This window comes from Entelurus aequoreus, linkage group LG22 (genome assembly GCF_033978785.1).
Source record: "Entelurus aequoreus isolate RoL-2023_Sb linkage group LG22, RoL_Eaeq_v1.1, whole genome shotgun sequence".
Taxonomy (NCBI): Eukaryota; Metazoa; Chordata; class Actinopteri; order Syngnathiformes; family Syngnathidae; genus Entelurus; species Entelurus aequoreus.
This window is the reverse complement of record NC_084752.1, coordinates 20,732,226-20,755,485: the sequence shown is the minus strand read 5'-3', so window position 1 is coordinate 20,755,485 and position 23,260 is coordinate 20,732,226. Positions and strand designations below refer to the sequence as shown.

General features: G+C 41.6%; 2 protein-coding genes across 4 annotated transcripts in view; one reads left to right on the top strand and one right to left on the bottom strand.

Moving 5' to 3' along the window:
* tsc2 (TSC complex subunit 2) overlaps positions 1–8,597 on the top strand; it is a 40,545-nt gene extending 31,948 nt beyond the window's left edge. For all 3 annotated transcript variants that reach the window (XM_062032509.1, XM_062032507.1, XM_062032508.1), the window contains 7 exons: positions 2,759–2,845; positions 2,988–3,174; positions 4,280–4,419; positions 4,494–4,572; positions 4,637–4,728; positions 7,885–7,983; positions 8,050–8,597. In XM_062032509.1, the coding sequence (XP_061888493.1) occupies positions 2,759–2,845; positions 2,988–3,174; positions 4,280–4,419; positions 4,494–4,572; positions 4,637–4,728; positions 7,885–7,983; positions 8,050–8,220 (855 nt within the window). In that variant the 3' untranslated portion in view covers positions 8,221–8,597. The remainder of the gene's footprint in view (positions 1–2,758; positions 2,846–2,987; positions 3,175–4,279; positions 4,420–4,493; positions 4,573–4,636; positions 4,729–7,884; positions 7,984–8,049) is intronic.
* A 4,531-nt stretch (positions 8,598–13,128) lies between these two features.
* Positions 13,129–23,260, bottom strand: part of pkd1a (polycystic kidney disease 1a) — a 137,832-nt gene continuing 127,700 nt past the window's right edge. The window contains exons 56-57 of the mRNA XM_062032740.1: positions 22,862–23,188; positions 13,129–17,826 (exon numbers count right to left, since the gene is read on the bottom strand). Coding sequence (XP_061888724.1) covers positions 17,071–17,826; positions 22,862–23,188 — 1,083 coding nt within the window. The 3' untranslated portion in view covers positions 13,129–17,070. The remainder of the gene's footprint in view (positions 17,827–22,861; positions 23,189–23,260) is intronic.

Genomic DNA, 23,260 nt, shown 5'->3' with positions numbered 1-23,260 from the left:
TCTGGCCGGGGGTGCAATTTATACTCAGGAGCAACTTACTGTATGTGTGAAATTCTTAACACATTACCGTAAAATATTAAATCATTTTATTTAGCTCATTCACGTAAGAGACTTAAATGGTAAATGGGTTGCACTTGTATAGCGCTTTTCTACCTTTTTGTTTTTAAGGAACTCAAAGCATTTTGACACTATTTCCACATTCACACACACACATTCACACACTGATGGCGGGAGCTGCCATGCACGGCGCTAACCAGGCCCATCAGGAGCAAGGGTGAAGTGTCTCGCTCAAGGACACAACGGACGTGACTTTGATGGTAGAAGGTGGGGATTGAACCAGCAACCCTCAGATTGCTGGCACGGCCACTCTCCCAACTTCGCCACGCCGCCCCCCTTAGACTAGATGTATAAGATTTCATGGGATTTAGCGATTAGGAGTGACAGATTGTTTGGTAAACGTATAGCACAGGGGTCGGCAACCTTTACCACTCAAAGAGCCATTTTGGCAAGTTTCACAAATTAAAGAAAATAATGGTAGCCACAAAAAAATTTTTTAAATTTAAAATGAAAAACACCGCATACAAAGCTTAAATTGCTTTGTGCTGTGTTAACCAGGGGTCTCAGACACACGCACCGGCACGCAGTTTAATATGGAAATTTGATGTTAGTGCGGCCCGCGAGTTTTGAATCAATGGCGCTTGATAGCGTCATACTTGTCAACCCTCTCATTATTTTCGGGAGACTCCCGAACATCAGGGCGTGATGGCACTGCTTTTGGCGCCCTCTACAGCCTGCCCAAACAGTGTACCTGCTCGACCACATGTAGAATGCAGCTTCAGCTTGCTCACGTAAGTGACAGCAAGGCGTACTAGGTCAGCAGCCACACAGCTTACACTGACGGTAGCCGTATAAAACAACTTTAACACTGTTACGTTACAAATATGCGCCACACTTTGAACCCATACCAAAAAAGAATGACAAACACATTTCTGGAGAACATCTGCACTGTAACACAACATAAACACAACACTACAAATAACCAGAATCCCATGCAGCACTAACTCTTCCGCTCAACCGACGCACGGAGGAGGGGGGGGGGGGGGGGGGGGGGGGGGGTTGATGTGTGGGGGGGTTTGGTGGTAGCGGGGGTGTATAATCTAGAACGGAAGAGTTAGGGCTGCATGGGATTCTGGGTATTGGTTGTGTTGTGTTTATGTTGTGTTACGGTGGGATGTTCTCCAGAAATGTGTTTTTCATTCTTTTTTGGTGTGGGTTCACAGTGTGGCGCATATTTGTAACGTAACAGTGTTAAAGTTGTTTTATACGGCTACCGTCAGTGTAAGCTGTGTGGCTGATGACTAATTATGCTTTGCTGTCTCCTACGTGTGCAAGTAAAAGCTACACACATGTGGCCGGGCTGGCACGCTGTTTGTAAATGCTATAGAGAACAATTACTGCAGTGAAATTAGGGCACGCCCTTAATTTAGTAATTAGAGTGAAAATAGGATTATATTTGCCCTGGGAGTTATCTAGGAGAGGCACTGAGATCCATAAGTCTCCTGGGAAAATCGGGGGGGTCGGCAAGTATGCAGCTGAGCCGCATCAGAGTGGTCAAAGAGCCGCATGCGGCTCCGGAGCCATGGGTTGCCGACCCCTGGTATAGCATGTTCTATATGTTGTAGTTATTTGAATGACTCTTACCATAATATGTTATGTTAACATACCAGGCACGTTCTCAGTTGGTTATTTATGCGTCATATAACGTACACTTATTCAGCCTGTTGTTCACTATTCTTTATTTATTTTAAATTGCCTTTCAAATGTCTATTCTTGGTGTTGGGTTTTATCAAATAAATTTCCCCCAAAAATGCGACTTATACTCCAGTGCGACTTTTATGTTTTTTTCCTTCTTTATTATGCATTTTCGGCCAGTGCGACTTATATTCCGGAGCGACTTATACTCTGAAAAATACGGTAGTCGACGAGCTAGTAAGCTTGAGAACGCTATAAAGTCTGAGTAGTGTTTTGATAGCCTGCTGTTGCTAGGGGTAACCCCAAATATTACGATAACTGGATCTGTCTTGATTCTTTTTATACAAAAGTAAGAAAATGTATTGAAAATGTCAGACCAGAATGTGTGTAATTTTGATGGCATCTGATGCAGTTTGGATCTAAGCCAGGGTATATCTGGGCTAGTCTGACTGCACAGAATGCAGGCGGTTGAGTATCTTAAATTGAACCAATCCGTGCCTTAACAAATTGGTGACCACGCACCTAACCCCACACCCCCAGCGCCTCAGGCATTTTGGCAATTTAGAGAAAAATAAATAATCTACATGGTTCTGATTACTTGCTAAATATAGTGACAAAGTCACTAAGTTGGCATCACAATCTCTATTGCTAGCTACGTCTTCTTATTCTCTGGTGGACCAGTGGCATAATTTATTAAAGTGCATAGAACATTACGTAAGCACAAAACCCAGGAAGTACATATGCAAAAAAAAAAAATCTGATTCATACATACGCACCTCTGTATGTACTTTTCTCATTATAAATCACACCTGCAGTAAATTGTGCACAGAAAATGTTCTCTTATAATGGGTTTATGGGTTTATTATGATAAAATAAAATGAAATAATAATAAATAGAATGCGAGATAGAATGTATATAAGAAGTGAATGTATGTAAAACACCGCTGTTGCCTGATTGTGTGTGTGTGTGTGTGTGTGTGTGTGTGCGTGTGTGTGTGTGTGCGTAGGTGATTGATCGTGCTGTGAAGGTTTTGGACCAGATGCCTCCTTATGACACTCATAAAATTGGAGTAATCTTTGTCGGAGCAGGTCAGGTGAGGACACATTTGTTTGTGCTTGTTGGTTTTATGTGTCCTGCGTCCAGTCAGCTGGGATAGGCTCCAGCTCACTCTAGACCACGCACAGGAGAAGTGGTAGAAAATAAATGAAGTCCAAAAATTCTCGTATTTTCCCAAGGTCAACAATGAGGTGTCCATCTTGTCCAACGAGTACGGTTCAAACCGTTACGCTTCCTTCCTCACCGGCCTCGGTAAATTAATCCACCTGAAGGAGTGCGACCCCGACCAGATCTTCCTGGGGGGGCTGGATCAATACGGCGACGACGGCGAGTTCACCTACTGCTGGCATGACGACATCATGCAAGGTGTGGCAGGAAGTCTTTTTGTCCGTCTCCTTATCAATATGTGACAAAAGCAATACGTGCAAAGTTAAGCGTACACACGTCTAAAGCTCTAAACGTATCTTGCGGTGTGCCCCAGGGATCAATACTGGGACCAAGATTGATCTCTATAGAAATGACATTTGTAAAGTTACACAGGACTGTAAGACTGTTGACGCGACTGCATTTTCTTCAGGAGAGAACACATGGAAGTTAGTACAAATAACAGAGGAAATTAACAAATTAAACAGATAGTTTGTCAAAAACAGCAAAACTAAATGTATGCTATTCAAGATTCTTTATTGTCAATATGTACAATACATATTTTTTTTGGTGTAATAGATGATAAAATGAACTGAATGTCTCTTATAAAATATACAAAATAATTTGGCAAGAATATATTCAATAATGAATAAAGCGAACTATATACTATATATGTTTGTAATAATTACTTTATATTCTCTACTGCTCGCTAGTGTTACCATATCTGAGTTATTGTGTAGAAATATGGGGAAATAACTACAAAAGTACACTTCATTCACTAACTGTGTTACAAAAGAGGTCAGTTGGATATATTGAATCTAAATATTGAAATTCAATGATTTGGTGCATTTGCAAACAGCTAATATTATGCACAAAGCAAACTATAACCTGTTACCTAATTCTTAACAAAAGAGATATATAACCTAAGGGAGAAATCTAACACCTGAAACCTTTAGTATATCAGTATGTGGAGTTGAATTATGGAATGGATTAAACAAAAAGACAATGTACTGATATAATCCACTTCAAGAAACTGAAACTCCAAGTGTTTACAGAATACAAAGAAGAAAAATCATAATCTTATTCATTACATTAAATGACTATTTAATTTGTTTGTGTTACAGGAAGTGAAAAAATGTGTATAGAAATTGCTATGAAACGTAAAAGGGGTAGGATTGAATAAAATCTGCTTCGTCCTTCTCCTTTTCGGGCGTACTGTAATGAGAAACTGAAAATATGTGAAGTACCATATTGTAACTGTATGCATGTTCAGAAAAACTAACAGCATAACCTTGTTGGAGCTCACTAAGGTCGAGTGTGTTTGCAGCCATCTTCCATATCGCCACACTGATGCCTAACAGAGAGAGCGACAAAGGCTGCTGCAATAAGAAGCGTCACATCGGCAATGATTTTGTCATGGTGGTGTACAATGATTGTGGAGAGGACTACAAGCTGGGCACCATTAAGGTATACACACACAATAAAACACATTCATAAGTCACATAAACACGAATGGATCAATAAACCCTTTTTGTGTTTAGGGCCAGTTTAACTTTGTGGAGGTGATTATCAAACCTCTGGATTACGAGTGTAATCTGGTCACCCTGCAGTGTCGTAAAGGTGAGCTCAGCACTTTTTCAGCCTCCCTTTGGATGGTGTTTCACTTCATGTTCTTCCCTTGCAGACTTGGAAGGTTTGGTTGATACGACCGTGGCAAAAATAGTTTCCGACCGCAACCTCCCACTTTTGGTCCGACAGATGGCTCTTCATGCCAACGTAAGTCTTGATCGCACTGGTGAGATAAACACTGAGCACCACTGGCAGCTTTTTTTTTTTTGTGGCTCATATTCTTTAATATTACCTGTGTAACGCACATAGGCTGACTGCAGCCTACGTCGCACTTTGACGTTTGCAGCTTGTAAAGGTGACTATTCGGATGTTATTTCATGTTTAGAGGGCCTTCTGAATGTTAGTAACCGCATTTAAAAGTCCTAAGAAGGTTTTTTATGCTCTAGCTATGAAAATATTCCATTTGTAATTTCGTGGTAATGAATTTACCACGGTCAGAAGCAATAAACATTGATCGTTTACTGTATTACTCTTGGCGGAGTTGGCTAAGGGAGCCTGAGTTTGTGTATAAAAGACTCAACCAACAAAAATGCAGTTCAAGTATGTTTATGATTAGATTTTAAGAATTAATGTATTTATTTTTAATACTTTGGAGGGTATTGGATGGGTACTGAATTCAGTATTTGTCTTGGCACCGACCAAATCCTGATGGTTCTACCAGAAGTGCCATGTAATGGTACCTGGGGTGCGTGTGACGTAATGCCCAGTTGTCGACTCTTCGACTCTTTGCACTTTGGCATTTGGCGTTCACTCCAGCAGCGCTGACTAACTCGAGGTAATGTTGCAGCACTGACTAACTCGAGGTAATGTTGCAGCGCTGACTAACTCGAGGTAATGTTGCAGCGCTGACTAACTCGAGGTAATGTTGCAGCGCTGACTAACTCGAGGTAATGTTGCAGCGCTGACTAACTCGAGGTAATGTTGCAGCACTGACTAACTCGAGGTAATGTTGCAGCACTGACTAACTCGAGGTAATGTGGCAGCGCTGACTAACTCGAGGTAATGTTGCAGCGCTGACTAACTCGAGGTAATGTTGCAGCGCTGACTAACTCGAGGTAATGTGGCAGCGCTGACTAACTCGAGGTAATGTTGCAGCGCTGACTAACTCGAGGTAATGTTGCAGCGCTGACTAACTCGAGGTAATGTTGCAGCGCTGACTAACTCGAGGTAATGTTGCAATTTTCAATGCCAAGAATGAAATTGACTAAATACTCCAACGTGACTTAAGCAAGGCTCCACTTTTCCAAAAATGCGCTTGCTTCATGCTAATACACATTGGCTTTGCTATTGACATGCCACAGTTTAGCATTAGCCATTTAACATGGCGATTTCAACACCTCCAAATTTGTTAAAACGACAACTAAGATGCACTTTACGATCAAACAGCTGTGGCTACGAAAGTAGCTTACCACCACCAGGTGTGAATGAATGATGGGTTTTTAACATGTAAAGCGACTTTGGGTACTTAGAAAAGCGCTATATAAATCCCAGGTATTATTATTATTATTATTGTGTAATACTTACAATTCTAACACTTTTTAGGGCGCAACAAAAGAGTTGATTCAGCAAATACTGAACTGACTAGCCAACCCACCATAAACCATCGACTACTCATATCAAACGTCTTGGACTTTCAACCTTAATTGCAACCTAATGTCATACTTGCAAATGAGACTCAGAAATGTGATAATAAAACAACTCGACAGCAGTTATCAAAATCAGCTCATTTTTAAATGTTGCAATAAAAGATTATATTTTATTATCAAAAACAATTCATTTATGAACACAAAAAGAGATACTGAAAATGGTTTGAGCACCGGTACCAATTCCGGGTACTGGGGATTGGTTTCGTATTGGTTCAAATGTGAACAGTACCCATCCCTACATGCATGAACAGTAAACAAAAAGACTACATTGACAACTACAATTCAGTTTAATATAGTTAGTTTCAGTTCAGTTAAGTTTCTGTAATATGTTCAATAGTCAAGTGTTTATAGTCCGATTAATATCCAAAGTTTATCTAAAAAGGTAAAACAAAAGGTTGATAGATTCTAGGGCAGGCTTGGGCAATTATTTTGACTGCGGGGCCAAATTTAGAGGAAAAAAATGTCTGGTGGCCGGTATATCTATTTCTAGGAACACTAATACAAAACCTCACAATAATGTGAGATTGAATGCTAAAAACGTTATGAAAAACGGAATGGAATTTTAATTTTTTTACTGAATAAGACACCCAGAATGTACATGAAAATAAAAAATTTAGGATTCACAATATTATCTATGAACGATAAAACACTGAATATTGACAACATATGAACGTCACACCCCCTCCCCATCGACTTATTTTACAATCAAGCAAAACGCAACAAAAACAGCGAAATATGAACGCAAAGGGTAAAAATAAACCCACTCACAATCTGATATATGTGATACATCACTAAACTTTAGAAATCTGTTGTAAAAAATCTCCTTCCGCATCAGTCCCAGACGCCCGCATTTCAGGCTGACCACTCTGGAAACACTCCCCACCCACACTGCTTGGTGCCTGAGCGGCTGTGACTTAGATTACCATAATAACTAATTACATTACCATAGTAACTAGTATATCATGCAAAAGCGCAGATTCCAACCTCTGAAATACTTTGTATAGTTCAAGACTTACGGTCATTTGAAAACATCACTGCACATCATAATGGCAGCTACAGTTTCCATTTTAAAGATCTAAAATAATTATTTGGGAATGTCAGGCGGGCCAGATTGAAAAGATTAACGGGCCGCATGTGACCCCCGGGCCTTAGTTTGCACCAGGTCTGCTCTACGGGTTAAGAAAAGTGTTCATTATCTCCTACTGCAGCCAAGCCAATTCAAACCTGCTATTTTCTGCATTAATTGAACAAGTCAACAAAACACAATAAATTAATCAAAAGTATGAAAAAAAACACAACTTTTTGGGAAAATGTTCAGCTACAATATAAACATAATTAGTATGATTGTTTTAGAAATGTGGCTGTAAAATTGTCACGATGACGGCGTTCTAAGCATATGCAAATTCAGCAATTATTGAATGGACATGGATGCTATTAAACAGAACTAAAACTATCAAACATTATGAAAGAAATGTTGACTCACCACTAAATAAACAATTTATATTTGTATTCAGTCCATGAAAGTAGAAGAGGCAAACACCTGCAGGGCACGTTGATGATTAGTCACTTAATAATAATTTCCCCCCCACGCATCGCTTGTGACCCTACACAACAACATCATGTTCATGCTACCTACCACCTACCACCTTCTCTCCAGATGGCGTCCTTGGTGCACCAGTACAGAGCCAACCCCTCCGACGCTTACGCCTCCAAGTGGCTGGCACGGTTACGGCACATCAAGAGGATCCGGACCCGGGTAGGAACTTTTAAACTTGAACTTTCTAAAGTCCCTTTGCTCAGCTCCCATTGTCGCTGCTCGCAGGCTCACGAAGACATCCAATCTCGCTCCACTCCCGGCATCTCGCTCACGCAGGGACACGCTCAGCAGAGCAAATCTTTTCAGCAGAGCAGCAACGCAGCTTTGAACGCGGAGAGCTCCGGCCAACGCAAAAGGTTGGTCTCAACCGTGGACGACTTCACTGATTTTGTGTGATTCAACTCTGTGTGCGGGACACTCTTCATTTGGACTGAAACTGATTGTGCACCTTGTGAGCCTCGCAATTATAATAAAGGCTTTTTGTCCCCAGCATTTCAGCAGTGAACACTTCAATTCTGATTACCGCGTTTTGTGACGCTACGTCCAATCCTGCCGCTTATAAAATGCTGCGGCTAATTTATGGACTTTTCTTTGCTAACGGTCATAAAGTTTTGTGTTCAACAAATAGTTTTCGTATAACATCGACAAACACTGAAAAGATGTGTTACTGTTTGTGCTTTGGCGCCATCTTTTGGACCAGTTCGCTCGCCACAGCTGGGAAATGTACTTCCTGTTCAGTGCCTTGAATCGGAAGTAAAATCGTCCACAGCGTTTCTACTTGTATGAATTCTTCATTCATCACTCCGAGCAACGTTTGTAAGTTTTACAATATAACTAAAACTATTCTTACTTACTAAACCGTCCCATGTGTGATGTCCGTAGGAGTGTTTTCCTGCATATTTATACATGCTATTGTAATCAAGCTAGCGTCATTAGCATTAGCGAATATGCAAACACTTTTACAAGCATCTGTGTTAGTATTATAAACTTGCAATGGCATTTTTTTGTATTGTTTCAGTTTCGTAAATTCACCGAAACGTCACCGTGGATCAATTACCGTATTTTTCGGACTATAAGTCGCAGTTTTTTTCATAGTTTGGCCGGGGGTGCGACTTATACTCAGGAGCGACTTATGTGTGAAATTATTAACACATCACCGTAAAATATCAAATAATATTATTTAGCTCATTCACGTAAGAGACTAGACCAGTGGTTCTTAACCTGGGTTCGATCAAACCCTAAGGGTTCGGTGGGTCGGCCTCAGGGTCGCGAAGGTCAAGACACACCCGACTCATCGTGTAAACACAAACTTCTCCCTGTCGGCGTATTATGGATACCCCAAACAATGTTCCCTCTAATTTTCTATATGTGTGAGCAAACGCAAAAACTCCTTGAGCATTCAGTAGAGCACATGTGAACGACGTCAGACCTGCATCACACCTGTCCCAAACCTGACTAAATAACAAGTTAAATGTTTTATTATTATAATCAAGTGAAAGCAGTCATTTCCATGAGATTATTTTCAAATATAAGTGTTTTGGCCCACTTACAATGACTATAACCTATTGTTTTTCATGAGCTGTGTACTAGTATTGTATGTCTGGGTGGGGGGGTCCTACTTTGGAAATAATGTGTACCCCTTTCAGATATCGCATTTAGTTCCCACCAAAACATTCACATGTTGCACAATGAGATGTAAACATGGGATCATGTGTACATTCCTGTAACTTTCTGTTTGTAAAAGATATCTTCATTAGTATTTATTTAATGTAATAACATCATTTTATGATTACGGTTCGGGTTCGGTGAATGCGGATATGAAACTGGTGGGGTTCCGTCCCTCCAACAAGGTTAAGAACCACTGGACTAGACGTATAAGATTTCATGGGATTTAGCGATTAGGAGTGACAGATTGTTTGGTAAACATATAGCATGTTCTATATGTTATAGTTATTTGAATGACTCTTACCATAATATGTTACGTTAACATACCAGGCACGTTCTCAGTTGGTTATTTATGCGTCATATAACGTACACTTATTCAGCCTGTTGTTCACTATTCTTTATTTATTTTAAATTGCCTTTCAAATGTCTATTCTTGGTGTTGGGTTTTATCAAATAGATTTCCCCAAAAAATGCGACTTATACTCCAGTGCGACTTATATTTGTTTTTTTCCTTCTTTATTATGCATTTTCGGCCGGTGTGACTTATACTCCGGAGCGACTTATACTCCAAAAAATACGGTAGTCTGTTTAGCTGATTGGGGTCCATGACGATGACTTCTGTTTTGTTTTATCAGCCGTTTTACTGCCGTGTGAAAACAAGTTACGTAAACAAACATTTACAAAATCTCTCCGGCGTGGGTTATGTACATTTTTTAATTTTTTTTTTTTATTTGGGTGGTGTGGCTGTAGCCCGTAAAATACGTTTTTTTCCCAAAAAGTTTCCACTGAATGCATTAAAAGCTGAGACATTTTAATTTGTGCTTCATTTTTAAAAAACTCCTAACAATGGACAATGTCGGTCAGAAAAGTTTTTATCAAATTTCATTTAACAGATTACTTTTTATAAAATAATTGTCACGGTGGCACATGATGGTGTGACCGCAGGATGCAGAGACAGAAGGCGGTGTGCAGGTCAAAGGACTTACTTATGAAGCAAAAAACCAACAAAAAGGCAATAATCCAGTGCTGGCAAGGAGCAACGGGTGATCCTAAATAGACTTGAATAGAAATAGAAAACAGCTGCGCTGGCAAGAAACTAAACAAAGTTAAAGTGCAGCAAAACAAGCAAGCCAACAGGAAGTAGAACCCACATACCACAGGATAATAAAAGACAATAATAATAATGACAAGAACATCACTGACTGCTTGTCTTGATAGAAAAAGCACTCTTGTCAGAATAACACTATGAACTTTACTTTTCCATGCAGTAAGTCCCCACCCCATCTTTTCTTTTTTGTAGGTGGTGAAAAATCGCAAAAAGTTCCAAAATAAGACTTAAATGCTAAATTGACCATTTTAATTGGACCTGATGACATTATGTGCTATAACGCACATCAGTGATTCTCAAATAGTGGGTCGCGAGCAGCGGGGGAGAGTTTCATCATTTGTGTCTACTCGCTAGTATTCATGCTAGAACGATACACAAGCCTGCATTGTAGAAAACAGGCTCCCTTTCCTACCCAGTGGAAGTAGCAAGGACACAGGATCACAGTCTTTAGGATTCACTGCAACTACTGTCGGAAATTATGAAAGGTCACTTATTACGTACGTCTAGCATGTGCGCTATTGTGTGCTTAGCTGTTGCGTAGCTGCTAGTAGCCTTTAGGCTATGTCTACACTAAGCCGGATAACCCCTAAACGAATAATTATTTAGCCTAAGCCCCGTTTCAGCCACACTCAACTATCGTTTAAGGTCCCCCTCCACTGATACTTTTTTACACGGGAAAGTGCGCCGTGTGTTTCTTGAATCTCCGGCTCTTAGCTTTGTATGGACTCATTGATCGTTTACAAACTGAGTTTGGAGAGGAAGTGACGCCAGAAAGACCGCGCCCCACACAGGAAGTGACATCAGAAAGAACGCGCTACAGCCAGCTTCATAATAAAGCGGTTTCGTAACTCGGAGGTAACCACTGCAAATATGAGGATGAGTCATCCAGTCATGCCCGTGTTTCTCATTCTTCTACATCAGTGGTTCTTAACCTTGTTGGAGGTACCGAACCCCACCAGTTTCATATGGGCATTCACCGAACCTTTCTTCAGTGAATTTTTTTTTTTTTTTTTTTTTTAATTCAAGAAAAATGCATGTTTTTTTACTGGTGCACAAAATGAACCGTGCATGAACATCACCTTGTTCAAAGAACAAAACCAACACAGTGCATGAACTCGCAACAAATTACACACCTTACACACATTACCATGAACTGATTAACGTGGACCCCGACTTAAACAAGTTGAAAAACTTATCCGGGTGTTACCATTTAGTGGTCAATTGTACGGAATATGTACTGTACTGTGTAAACTGTACTGTTTCATATAATGTATTCTCTTCCTTTGCAGTCTGCTAGTAAAAGTTTCAATCGATCAATCAAACAACCTGCAAATCAGGTGGAAAATTAGAGGGAACATTGTTTGGGGGTATCCATAATACGTCGATAGGGAGAAGTTTTTATTTACACGATAAATCGGATGTGTCTTTACCCCCTGAGGCCGACTCACCGAACCCCCAGGGTTCGATCGAACCCAGCTTAAGAACCACTGTTCTACATGTACAGACGCTTGTGGAAATCACACGTGAATTCCTTAAGAGAAAGCGATTGCAGCTATTTGGGATACAACACTTCTCAGATGGCAAGAGAACTTTCCAATGTCCAAACTTAGCGAAAAACTTCGTCCATTTGTCGAAGGAGAGACAATGAGAATGCGTGCTCCCGTGGATGTGATAAAAAAGGTAGTGTGTGCTTTGTGTTACCTGGTTGTCGAGGGAAGACTACGGAAAACGGCCAATGCATTTGGACTGGCAAAGCAGACTGTATCAGTTATTGTCCGCCACGTATGTCGCGGACTCAACGTCTAGGTCCAGAGTATATAAAGTCACCAAAAAGGAATGGACAATGAAGGTGAAGGCAGAAGAGTGAGGAGTGTCCTGACCAGATATCTAGATCCCTAGTTTGATTGATGTAAAATGTTCTTTATCACAATGTTTACGTGTCTAGTAAAGATTTGATAAATTTATGATGGCTCAGGTGTGATTCACTACAATAGGGCCCCCACAGCACACTAGATTCCAGTTAATTGAAATACCACAACACTGGATATTGTTCAGAGAAGTTACATTTAAGAACTTGCACATAAAGCAGCACTGGAGGTGACTATGACGTGCACATTTTCCTCGCATGCGTACTAGGTCGCGTTGCGCCGGCAGACGGAGGGGGGAGGGGGTCTTAAACGGTGGAATTGTGTGATAGGGTTAGGTGGGATTTACTCTGGACAACCTTATCCGGCTTAGTGTAAACAGGGCCTTATTTTGTCACGTCGAACTTCTGTAAATGAGCTGACTAAAATACAAGAAAGGACCAACATTGTGTGATGATTGGAGGACATTGAGATGTCCGGCTTTGCACAAGTAAACACGCTGCAGGACTGCTTGTATCGGAGATCGTGATGCAAGCCGATATCATCGGACCGATATCAATATCACATCAGGACACCCTTAGACTTACCTCTGCTCATATAGCAAAATGTGCAAAAGTTGTACCTGGGTTGTGCTAGAGGTTTAATTCAGGTGTCATTTAATGAGTGGAGAAAAATGATTCATTTAATGTTGAGCCGTTTATTCAACATTGTCAAGTGCAAAAGCAAGAAGACTGCAACACAAGGATGACAGATGTGGAGTGTGACTAGGGCTGCAACAACTAATCGATTAAATCGATTATAAAAATTATTATTTATAAACGGCAACATTTACAAACAGCTGAGAAACAATAATCAAAATAAGTATGGTGCCAGTATGCTGTTTTTTTTCCAATAAAATACTGGAAAGGATAGAAATGAAGTTTGTCTCTTTTATCCGATTATTAATCGATTAATCGAATTAATAATCAACAGATTGATCGATTATCAAATTAGTTGTTAGTTGCAGCCCTATGTGTGACGTTGTAACATTCTGTGGACGTCACACAAAGCAAACATCACGATTAAATACATATTTAGCTTAGTCGCAACGCTTTAGTTAGACAGGAAGTGTGGGACGACACTGACCATATATGGCTAAAAGACAAACACTTTGATCATGAATAGCAAAAGAAATATATACACCACTAAAGATACACAAATATACACACGATGCATTTTGTCTCTCTTTGGTTCTGGAAATCATGTAAATTATGAGATTTGGCAGAAAATAAGTGCGAAGAATATTTATGGTGTCAACAATCACTCATTCTCTTTGGAGAACATTTACAACAGAATATCATATAAAATTCATTATGTGAGTAAACAAAATAGTTTAGAGGAAAGGGTCAGTTTGTTCCCTGAGATTTTGCCCGCTGGACACAAAATTACGAACGTCGATCGAAACAAGACATTTCTAAACCACCTTGTTAATACTCGTTTTTATAAAGACAGTTAAATATGGCCTTGGATGTTAGGAAATAAAGTGCTCAGTAGAAAACACATGGAGGACGTTGGTAATGTTTATAGAGAAGCTTCAGTAAGAAGTGGAGCTTCTTTATTGCAGGACTTTCAAAGTCTGGGCGAGTCGTGACCGAGTCGTTCATTTCAGACGACTCGTTCACTTACTGACCACTGCTACTGCGAGATGAATACAACAAAGACTAATACAGCCTTAAATGAACTTAAATGAAATTAACTCACTTGTTTTGTCCTTTTCCTGCATCAAAGGCTTGACAAAACAAGTTTCCGTCTCTCTGTGACTCGACTACCCGATTCACTAATTAAAACTAGAGTCAGTAAAAGGAATCACTACTACTAAAATTATTTTCTGGATAATTTTTTGTGGCGTTTTTTGCTGAATCACATCATTTAGCCTTTAAATTTTACTGAAATTGGCTTCACATATTTTTTGTATTTTTGAAGTGTAGTACAGTAGGAAGGGGGACTCAAAAGGCCCCATCCGTCACAGGTTACCTGACACGTGAACCGTGACAAATTGGGGGGGGTGCACTATCGAGCAATAGAGTGTTGAATATCTTTAAAGTGTGTTCTGCGGCAACTCCAACTTTGACCACAGCGCCAGTTACTATGTAGTGTGGCGCTTTCCGTCATTTTCGGCAGACTGCATTGCAAAACGATTAACCAGGAGCCCAGGAATGGGGCCGTATGAATCCCTTCCCTACTGTAGTCGGTGCCTTACTTTGAAAGTCCCTGCTGCTCTGTTAGATGGCATACCAAACTTATTAGCTCACAAAACAACAACACTGGCATTCAAAAGAATGAATAATAGAATAAAAGTGCGTTTACATCACAACTCATGAACACAATAAACAAAATAGTCAATAAAGCGTGTAAATATGAACATGTACACTATAGCATCCTTCTTCCTTCCTTCATTTGGATCAACAACTTGCATTCATTTTCCTTTTTTCCCCATTCAAAACTCATACATGTTTCCCTTCAAATCAGCACATTGCTTCTCTTCATCTCAAACGTACCAAATTGACCCGAATATAAGACGGCCTTTCTTTTCCAGGACCAAGACAGAACTGATATGTTTGGAAAATGTTTTCAATAACAACGAAAACAAAAAGGTTATTGCTTCATTGACGTACAGTAGATCCCTGCAAGGTAGACTTTTCCAGCACGTCTTGTTTGTGTTTTTATGACCACACAGTGAGTGAGATAGTAGTTTGAGTTGACTATAAGCAGTTACTTTTTTCCCAACGCTTTGAACCCTGCAGCTTATAAAACGGTGCAGATAATTTATGGATTTTTCTTCGCTAACGGCCGTAATGTTTTGTACTCAACTTATAGTTCACACCGACAGAGGCACGGAAAATGTGTGTTATTGTTTGTGCTACGGCGCCATCTTTTTGCAGGTGGGTTGAAAATGTACTTTCTGTTCCGTGCCTTGAACCGGAAGTACAACCCGAAATGGATTCTTCATTCGTCACTAGAAGCAATATAGGTGGAGGAAATAATCGATTTTTAGATGCATCGCAATTCCGACATGGACGATTATAACATTGACTAGTAAACGTCAATAATTGATGTATTTATTGTAAATAAAATGTGTCTGACTGCAACGAGCCACCTCACCGAGAGAGCCGACCAGCTCCTTAATTATTGGGAACTTATGTTTCAGTTTTGCACACATTTCCATTAATTGAATAAATGTGGGAAAACTGTTACTTATTACAAAATGCACTTTTTTTGGAAAATTGCAAGTGATATTTAGTGAAACGAAAAGAAAATGTAAAACATCATCAATATACATACATAAGAGATGCACCGATAATCCATTTTTCATCGAATTGTGAGCTGCCCAAAGATTCCCACCTCTAACAAGCAGCGTTTGTAAGTTTTACAATATACCTAAAACTATTCATACTTACTAAACCGTCCTGTGTGTGATGTCTGTAGGAGTGTTTTCATGCATATTTGTACGTGCTATAGTAATGTAATCAAGCTAGCGTCGTTAGCGTTAGCAAATATGCTAACATGTTTACAATGGCATTCTTTTGGTATTTGTTTCAGTTCCGTAAATTCACCAAAACGTCACCGTGGAGTTATTGAGTCTGTTCAGCTGATTGGAGAGCTAGCTTCCGCAGCTTGTGGGTCCATGACGATGACTTCTGTTTTGTTTATCAGCCGTTTTACTGCCGTGTCTGGCTAATATGTACAAATATATTTATTTCTTCTAAAATTTGCTGGGTGTGGCTTAAATACCGCTGTGCTCTATAGCCCGGGAATTCCAAGTTAAAATTTGACCATTTCCTGTCCTAATGAAGCTTGTTGCATTATTATGTCCTATGCTTACGTCATTTAATAGCATATATTTGTAAGTGACTACTGAGATTTGTAATGATAACAATTGTGAATGTGCAAGGATCTACTGTACGTTAGCTTAAAATCATATAGTTTGAGACACTTTTTTTTACAGTAGGTGTCTATCTGGTGTGTGTGAGTGACAGGAAGAAAGCCTCTGACCTGTTTGCGTGTATAAATCTGTATATGCTGAATATAAGACGACTCGTCTCTGTGAGTTTTTTCCCCAAGGAGGTTTTTTTTTTATAAATATTCGTAGCCATGTTTCTATCTGCTCGTCCCTGTGGGTGAAAAAGCGAGATGTGTGCATGCGTGTGCGTTTATCTGTCATCAGCCTTCTCAAAGTAGTAAAAGTAGCGCCAGGTTTGGAGTACACTTACAAAAATGCAGAAGGTCTTTTTTTTTTTGGTTAAAAACAAACGGTTAGTCCTCAGGTGAACACGTTACTGTGCTCCTGTCAGTGACCTCGTGTGACCACCAGGGTCATTTGAGGTCAGGGGGTGGGGTGGAGGGGGGGGGTGGTCTTCAGCTTGGCAGAGGGCGGGGGGGGGACAAAAGACAAAATAAAAAAAAAGACCACCTATTGGTTTTAGTGCAGACACCGGGTGACCTGCACCGGGCGGGATTCAAACAACGGCCTTAGAGGGTTTAGAGAGGAGCGGTGGGAGACAGAGCCAGCTGTCCCCCCCCCTCCCCCCGCTCTCTTCTCGTCCTTAACCCCGGAATGTTCTCGCACTTTTAGTTGGGGTGCACTTTGTTCTTGAGGGGAGGGGGCTTACGCTTGCGCTTGTGCGTGGGGATGGTGGTGGTGTGGGCCGGGTGGTTGAACATGCTGGAGGGGGGGAGGGGCTCTCTCTCGGCGCATGGAGGCACAGTGCTGGACTCAAGCGGAGAAGGGGAGGGGTCAGTGGCTGGCACGGGGGGCGATTTGTCCGCTGCTTTGGGCGTGTTTTTGGCAGCAGCGTCAACTTCCCTTGTATCCTTTTTCCGAGCCTTCTTGCCCGCCTTCTTTTCTTTGACGCTCTTCTTCCTTTCCTTGTCTTTCCCCGCCTTTCCTCGCCGCTCCCCTCCGTTGCCGCGCCTCCCCTTCCTCTGCGCTCGCTCGAGTCGACACTCCACGTGCAACAGGTCCTCCGTTGCCACGGTGACGCGATCCAGCTGCTGCAGCAGGGCGTCGAAGGTGGGGAGCAGCCGCTTCATCGAGGCCTCCGTCTCGGCTCGCTCCTTCCAGCTGGCCCCGCCCACCACCACCGCCCCCGGGCCCAGACGCAGGCCCAGGCCGAGCCCCGGGCCGACACCGGGAGCCTCCGTCAGGCTGCAAGGGCTGGAGGAGGCCGGGCACCAGGAGGCCTCGGAGCCGGCGTCGATGCTGTCTGGCGTGGATGGCGAGTCGGGACGCTCCAGCGGCGGCAAGCACAGAGACCTGCAGTCGCTGCTGGACGACGAGCGCGAAGGCGGCAACTCCATGCCTTCGAAACGAACTTTGTGACGAAACTACGGCGACAAGAGAGAAGAACATGAGGGTGGAGTACTATGGCCTAGAACAGGGCTAGCAAACTGCTGGCCCGGGAATGATACCATACCAGCACCCGGGTTCAACAAACATTTTTGGAGCAAATTCCTAAAAACACACGAGTGCTCCTGAAGTGTAGAAGAACTTGGACAACTGTGAACACATCCTTGCATTGACATTTTAACTTTGCCAGCAAACATAGAACACGGGGGTCCAAACATCTAATTTACAAACCCCAAAACCAGTGAAGTTGGCACGTTGTGTAAATGGTAAATAAAAACAGAATACAATTATTTGCAAATCATGTTCAACCTATATTCAATTGAATAGACTGCAAAGACAAGATATTTAACGTTCAAACTGGAAAACTTTGTTATTTTTTGCAAATATTAACTCATTTGGGATTTGATGCCTGCAACATCTAGGAACCATCTAGATTGTTATAGGCACAAAGTTGAAAAGCCAGCATGTGTGATGGTATGGGGGTGTATTAGTGCCCAAGACATGGGTAACTTACACATCTGTGAAGGCGCCATTCCTGCTGAAAGGTACATACAGGTTTTGGAGCAACACATGTTGCCATCCAAGCAATGTCTTTTTCATGGACGCCCCTGCTTATTTCAGCAAGACAATGGCAAGCCACGTGTTACATCAACGTGGCTTCATAGTAAAAGAGTGCGGGTACTAGACTGGCCTGCTTGTAGTCCAGACCTGTCTCCCATTGAAAATGTGTGGCGCATTATGAAGCCTAAAATACCACAACGGAGACCCCCGGACTGTTGAACAACTTAAGCTGTACATCAAGCAAGAATGGGAAAGAATTCCACCTGAAAAGCTTCAAAAATTGGTCTCCTCAGTTCCCAAACGTTTACTGAGTCTTGTTAAAAGGAAAGGCCATGTAACACAGTGGTAAAAATGCCCCTATGTAAAATTTTTTGCAATGTGTTGCTGCCATTAAATTCTAAGTTAATGATTATTTGCAAGTTTCTCAGTTCGAACATTAAGTATCTTGTCTTTGCAGTCTATTCAATTGAATATAAGTTGTAAAGGATTTGAAAATCATTGTATTCTGTTTTTATTCACAAATTACACAATGTGCCAACTTTTTTTGGGTTTTGTACATAACTTAGGTGTTCCTCAAGGCACCCCCATAAGTCCTCTTTTTTTGGCAGTGTTTTTTCGTTATGTGATTGATGTAACTAAACTTTTGCTGTAGCGTCTTCAGATGCAGTCAGTAGTCATTTGTTCATCTTCTTTAGTCATACTAGTGGTGTTCCTCAAGGTTCCATTTTGGGTCCTCTCTTTTTCATCATTTGGGCTATTCAACTGGTGGCCCCCCAAGTTCAGTTTAAAAAAAACAACTTGCGAGAGACTCATTTTTGTGGAAGGCCCTTAAAAACACAGGAGCACTCCTGTAACTCAAAATGAAATGTGTACTGTAGAGGACTCCTGTTATCCGTAAAGTACAAAATAAGACTAATAGTGAAGGGGAAAGTCTGGCCCCCCAGTCCTTAGCTTTCTGTAAAATGAGTAAGTTGATTATACCTGGCCTAGAATCTATATCACGATACATATTGCAGCCTCCTGCAATAGCGATATGTATTACCATATATTATTTCTTATGCAAATAATAGAACCATTTCAAAATGAGTCACAAAGGCTCCTAACTTGGCTGCTGACATATGCGGTAACATAGTGCGTCATTCCCAGTTTTATTTTTTATCGGCAGTATCGCTCATACCAATGTTTGTAATGATACTCCAAATGTTCAAGAACATAAAATGAATACATTTTTGATCACAAATATAATCAAACAAAAACACGGAATGGAAATGTAACAATATTAATCCATCCATCCATCCATTTTCTACCGCTTGTCCCTTTTGGGGTCGCGTAATTAAATATTGAAATTATTTTCCACTATTGGATTGAAATCTTATGGTTTTTGCCCTTGAAGTCCTTCTGTGTCCAGGAACTTATTTCATAAATTTGTAAACAATATAAAAAATGACAAAAGACTTTTCAAATAAAACAATATCAATCTAACCACTCTAGTATCGGCCATATACTGATACTATATTTGGTATTGTTACCATCAATATCTGTATTGATCCGACCCCCTTTGTGAACATTCAAGAGCTCCAGCTTAGCTGTTAGCATGGCCTTTTGTGTCCTCCTGTGGTGAGTATCAATCAATCAATCAACCAATCAAAGTTGACTTATTTAGCCCTTAATCACAAATGTCTCAAAGGGCTGCACAACGACATCCTCGGCTCGGATACCGCATGAAGGAAAGAAAAAATTCAACCCAATGGGCATAATGAGAAACCTTGGTTAAATGGCTTTAAAGGCCTACTGAAAGCCACTACTACCGACCACGCAGTCTGATAGTTTATATATCAATGATGAAATCTTAACATTGCAACACATGCCAATACGGCCGGGTTAACTTATAAAGTGCAATTTTAAATTTCCCGCGAAATATTCTGCTGAAAACGTCTCGGTATGATGACGTTTGCGCGTGACGTCACGGATTGTGCGGACATATTGGGACAGCATTGTGGCCAGCTATTAAGTCGCCTGTTTTCATCGCAAAATTCCACAGTATTCTGGACATCTGTGTTGGTGAATCTTTTGCAATTTGTTTAATGAACAATGAAGACAGCAAAGAAGAAAGCTGTAGGTGGGATCGGTGTATTAGCGGCTGGCTATAGCAACACAACTAGGAGGACTTTGAGTTGGATAGCAGACGCGCTACTGTGAGTACGCGGCTTTGGCTTCCAAACATTTGATCGCTTGCCCGTACGTGCGTGTCGCTATGTGCATATCACGTACGTAACTTTGGGGAAATATATGTGCTGTATGAACTTTACGGAGGTGAGCGGTACTTTGGGCTGTGGGATTGAGTGTGTTGTGCGGGTGTTTGATTTGTATTGGTGGGTTATATGGACGGGAGGGGGGATGTGTTTGTTATGCGGATTAATTTGTGGCATATTAAATATAAGCCTGGTTGTGTTGTGGCTAATAGAGTATATATATGTCTTGTGTTTATTTACTGTTGTAGTCATTCCCAGCTGAATATCAGGTCCCACCCGCCTCTCACAGCATCTTCCCTATCTGAATCGCTTCCACTGCCCTTTAGTCCTTCACTCTCACTTTCCTCATCCACAAATCTTTCATCCTCGCTCAAATTAATGGGGTAATCGTCGCTTCCTCCGTCCGAATCGCTCTCGCTGCTTGTGGCCATGATTGTAAACAATGTGCAGATGTGAGGCGCTCCACAACCTGTGACGTCACGCTACTTCCGGTACAGGCAAGGCTTTTTTTATCAGCGACCAAAAGTTGCGAACTTTATCTAATTTCAGTAGGCCTTCAAAGGCCTACTGAAATGATTTTTTAAAATTTAAACGGGGATAGCAGATCCATTCTATGTGTCATACTTGATCATTTCGCGATATTGCCATATTTTTGCTGAAAGGAGAACAACGACGATAAAGTTCGCAACTTTTGGTCGCTGATAAAAAAAAGCCTTGCCTGTACCGGAAGTAGCATGACGTCACAAGCTGGAGGGCTGCTCACATTTCCCTATTGTTTACACCAGCAGCAAGAGAGATTCGGACCGAGAAAGCGACGATTACCCCGTTAATTTGAGCGAGGATGAAAGATTCGTGGATGAGGAACGTGAGAGTGAAGGACTAGCGTGCCGTGCAGGACGTATCTTTTTTCGCTCTGACCGTAACTTAGGTACAAGGGCTCATTGGATTACACACTTTCTCCTTTTTCTATTGTGGATCACGGATTTGTATTTTAAACCACCTCGGATATTATATCCTCTTGAAAATGAGAGTCGAGAACGCGAAATGGACATTCACAGTGACTTTTATCTCCACGACAATACATCGGCGAAACACTTTAGCTACGGAGCTAACGTGATAGCATCGTGCTTAAATGCAGATAGAAACAAAATAAATAAACCCCTGACTGGAAGGATAGACAAAAGACCAACAATACTATTAAACCATGGACCTGTAACTACACGGTTAATGCTTTCCAGCTTGGCGAAGCTTAAAAATGCTGTTGCTGACGACGCCATTGAAGCTAACTTAGCAACGGGACCTCACAGAGCTACGATAAAAACATTAGCGCTCCACCTATGCCAGCCAGCCCTCATCTGCTCATCAGCACCCGTGCTCACCTGCGTTCCAGCGATCGACGGAAGGACGAAGGACTTCACCCGATCATCCGTGCGGTCGGCGGCTAGCGTCGGATAGCGCGTCTGCTATCCAAGTCAAAGTCTTCCTGGTTGTGTTGCTACAGCCAGCCCGTAATACACCGATCCCACCTACAACTTTCTTCTTTGCAGTCTTCATTGTTCATTAAACAAATTGCAAAAGATTCACCAACACAGATGTCCAGAATACTGTGGAATTTTGAGATGAAAACAGAGCTTTTTTGTATTGGATTCAATGGGGTACTAATACTTCCGTTTAGCTAGTGACGTCACGCGCTTACGTCATCATACATAGACATTTTCAACCGGAAGTTTAGCGGGAAATTCAAAATTGCACCTTATAAGTTAACCCGGCCGTATTGGCATGTGTTGCAATGTTAAGATTTCATCATTGATATATAAACTATCAGACTGCGTGGTCGGTAGTAGTGGGTTTCAGTAGGCCTTTAAGGTTGGGTACTGATCATGACAAATCAATATTGTGGTGGGAAATTAGAAAAGCATTGGCAAGGACTCATGTAAACCCCTCGTTGCACAGTGGTGCGAGGGCACTCTCAACGCTGTTTGCAGCTTGAATTATTTGTACATTTTCTCCTCCCTGTATAGTGGGCGTGTTGATGATCAGCATATATTTTGCAAAATGGATTGCACGCCTTATTCTGCTCACTTAACAGACGCAATCCACTTTGCACACGTTTAGTAGTGTGCTATCAGGTTTGCACGTGTTTTAGTACAAGAAAACCTTTGGTAAATCAGGCCCGAACTTGTCAAAACAAGAGTAGTACCTCCTTGGCTCTGCTGAGACCCATCCACATTTTCAGTCTCCTGAGGAACAGCTCCACCATCTCGTAGTCTTGCAGATCCACGGCCGGGCGGTACAACTCGGCACGTCCACGCCGGTAGTTCCTCAGTAAAACGGAGGCGACCAACCACAGCAAGACCAAGCGCAGCACGGCGAAGCTGGCGTGGAACACCAACGTCGAGACGGTGCTTGACGGACCGGTTAGCGACTGAGAAGGTCCCCACGACAACAGGCCACGCCCACCGGCCCCCAACAAGGACAGACAGGTGGCGCCGACGCTGCCGTAGCCATCAAATACGGAGTGGTAGAGCTGGAGAGAAGAAGGAAAATGGTTGGTAGACATCATTTGCATGGAAAAATTACAATTACAGCGGCGTGTTTA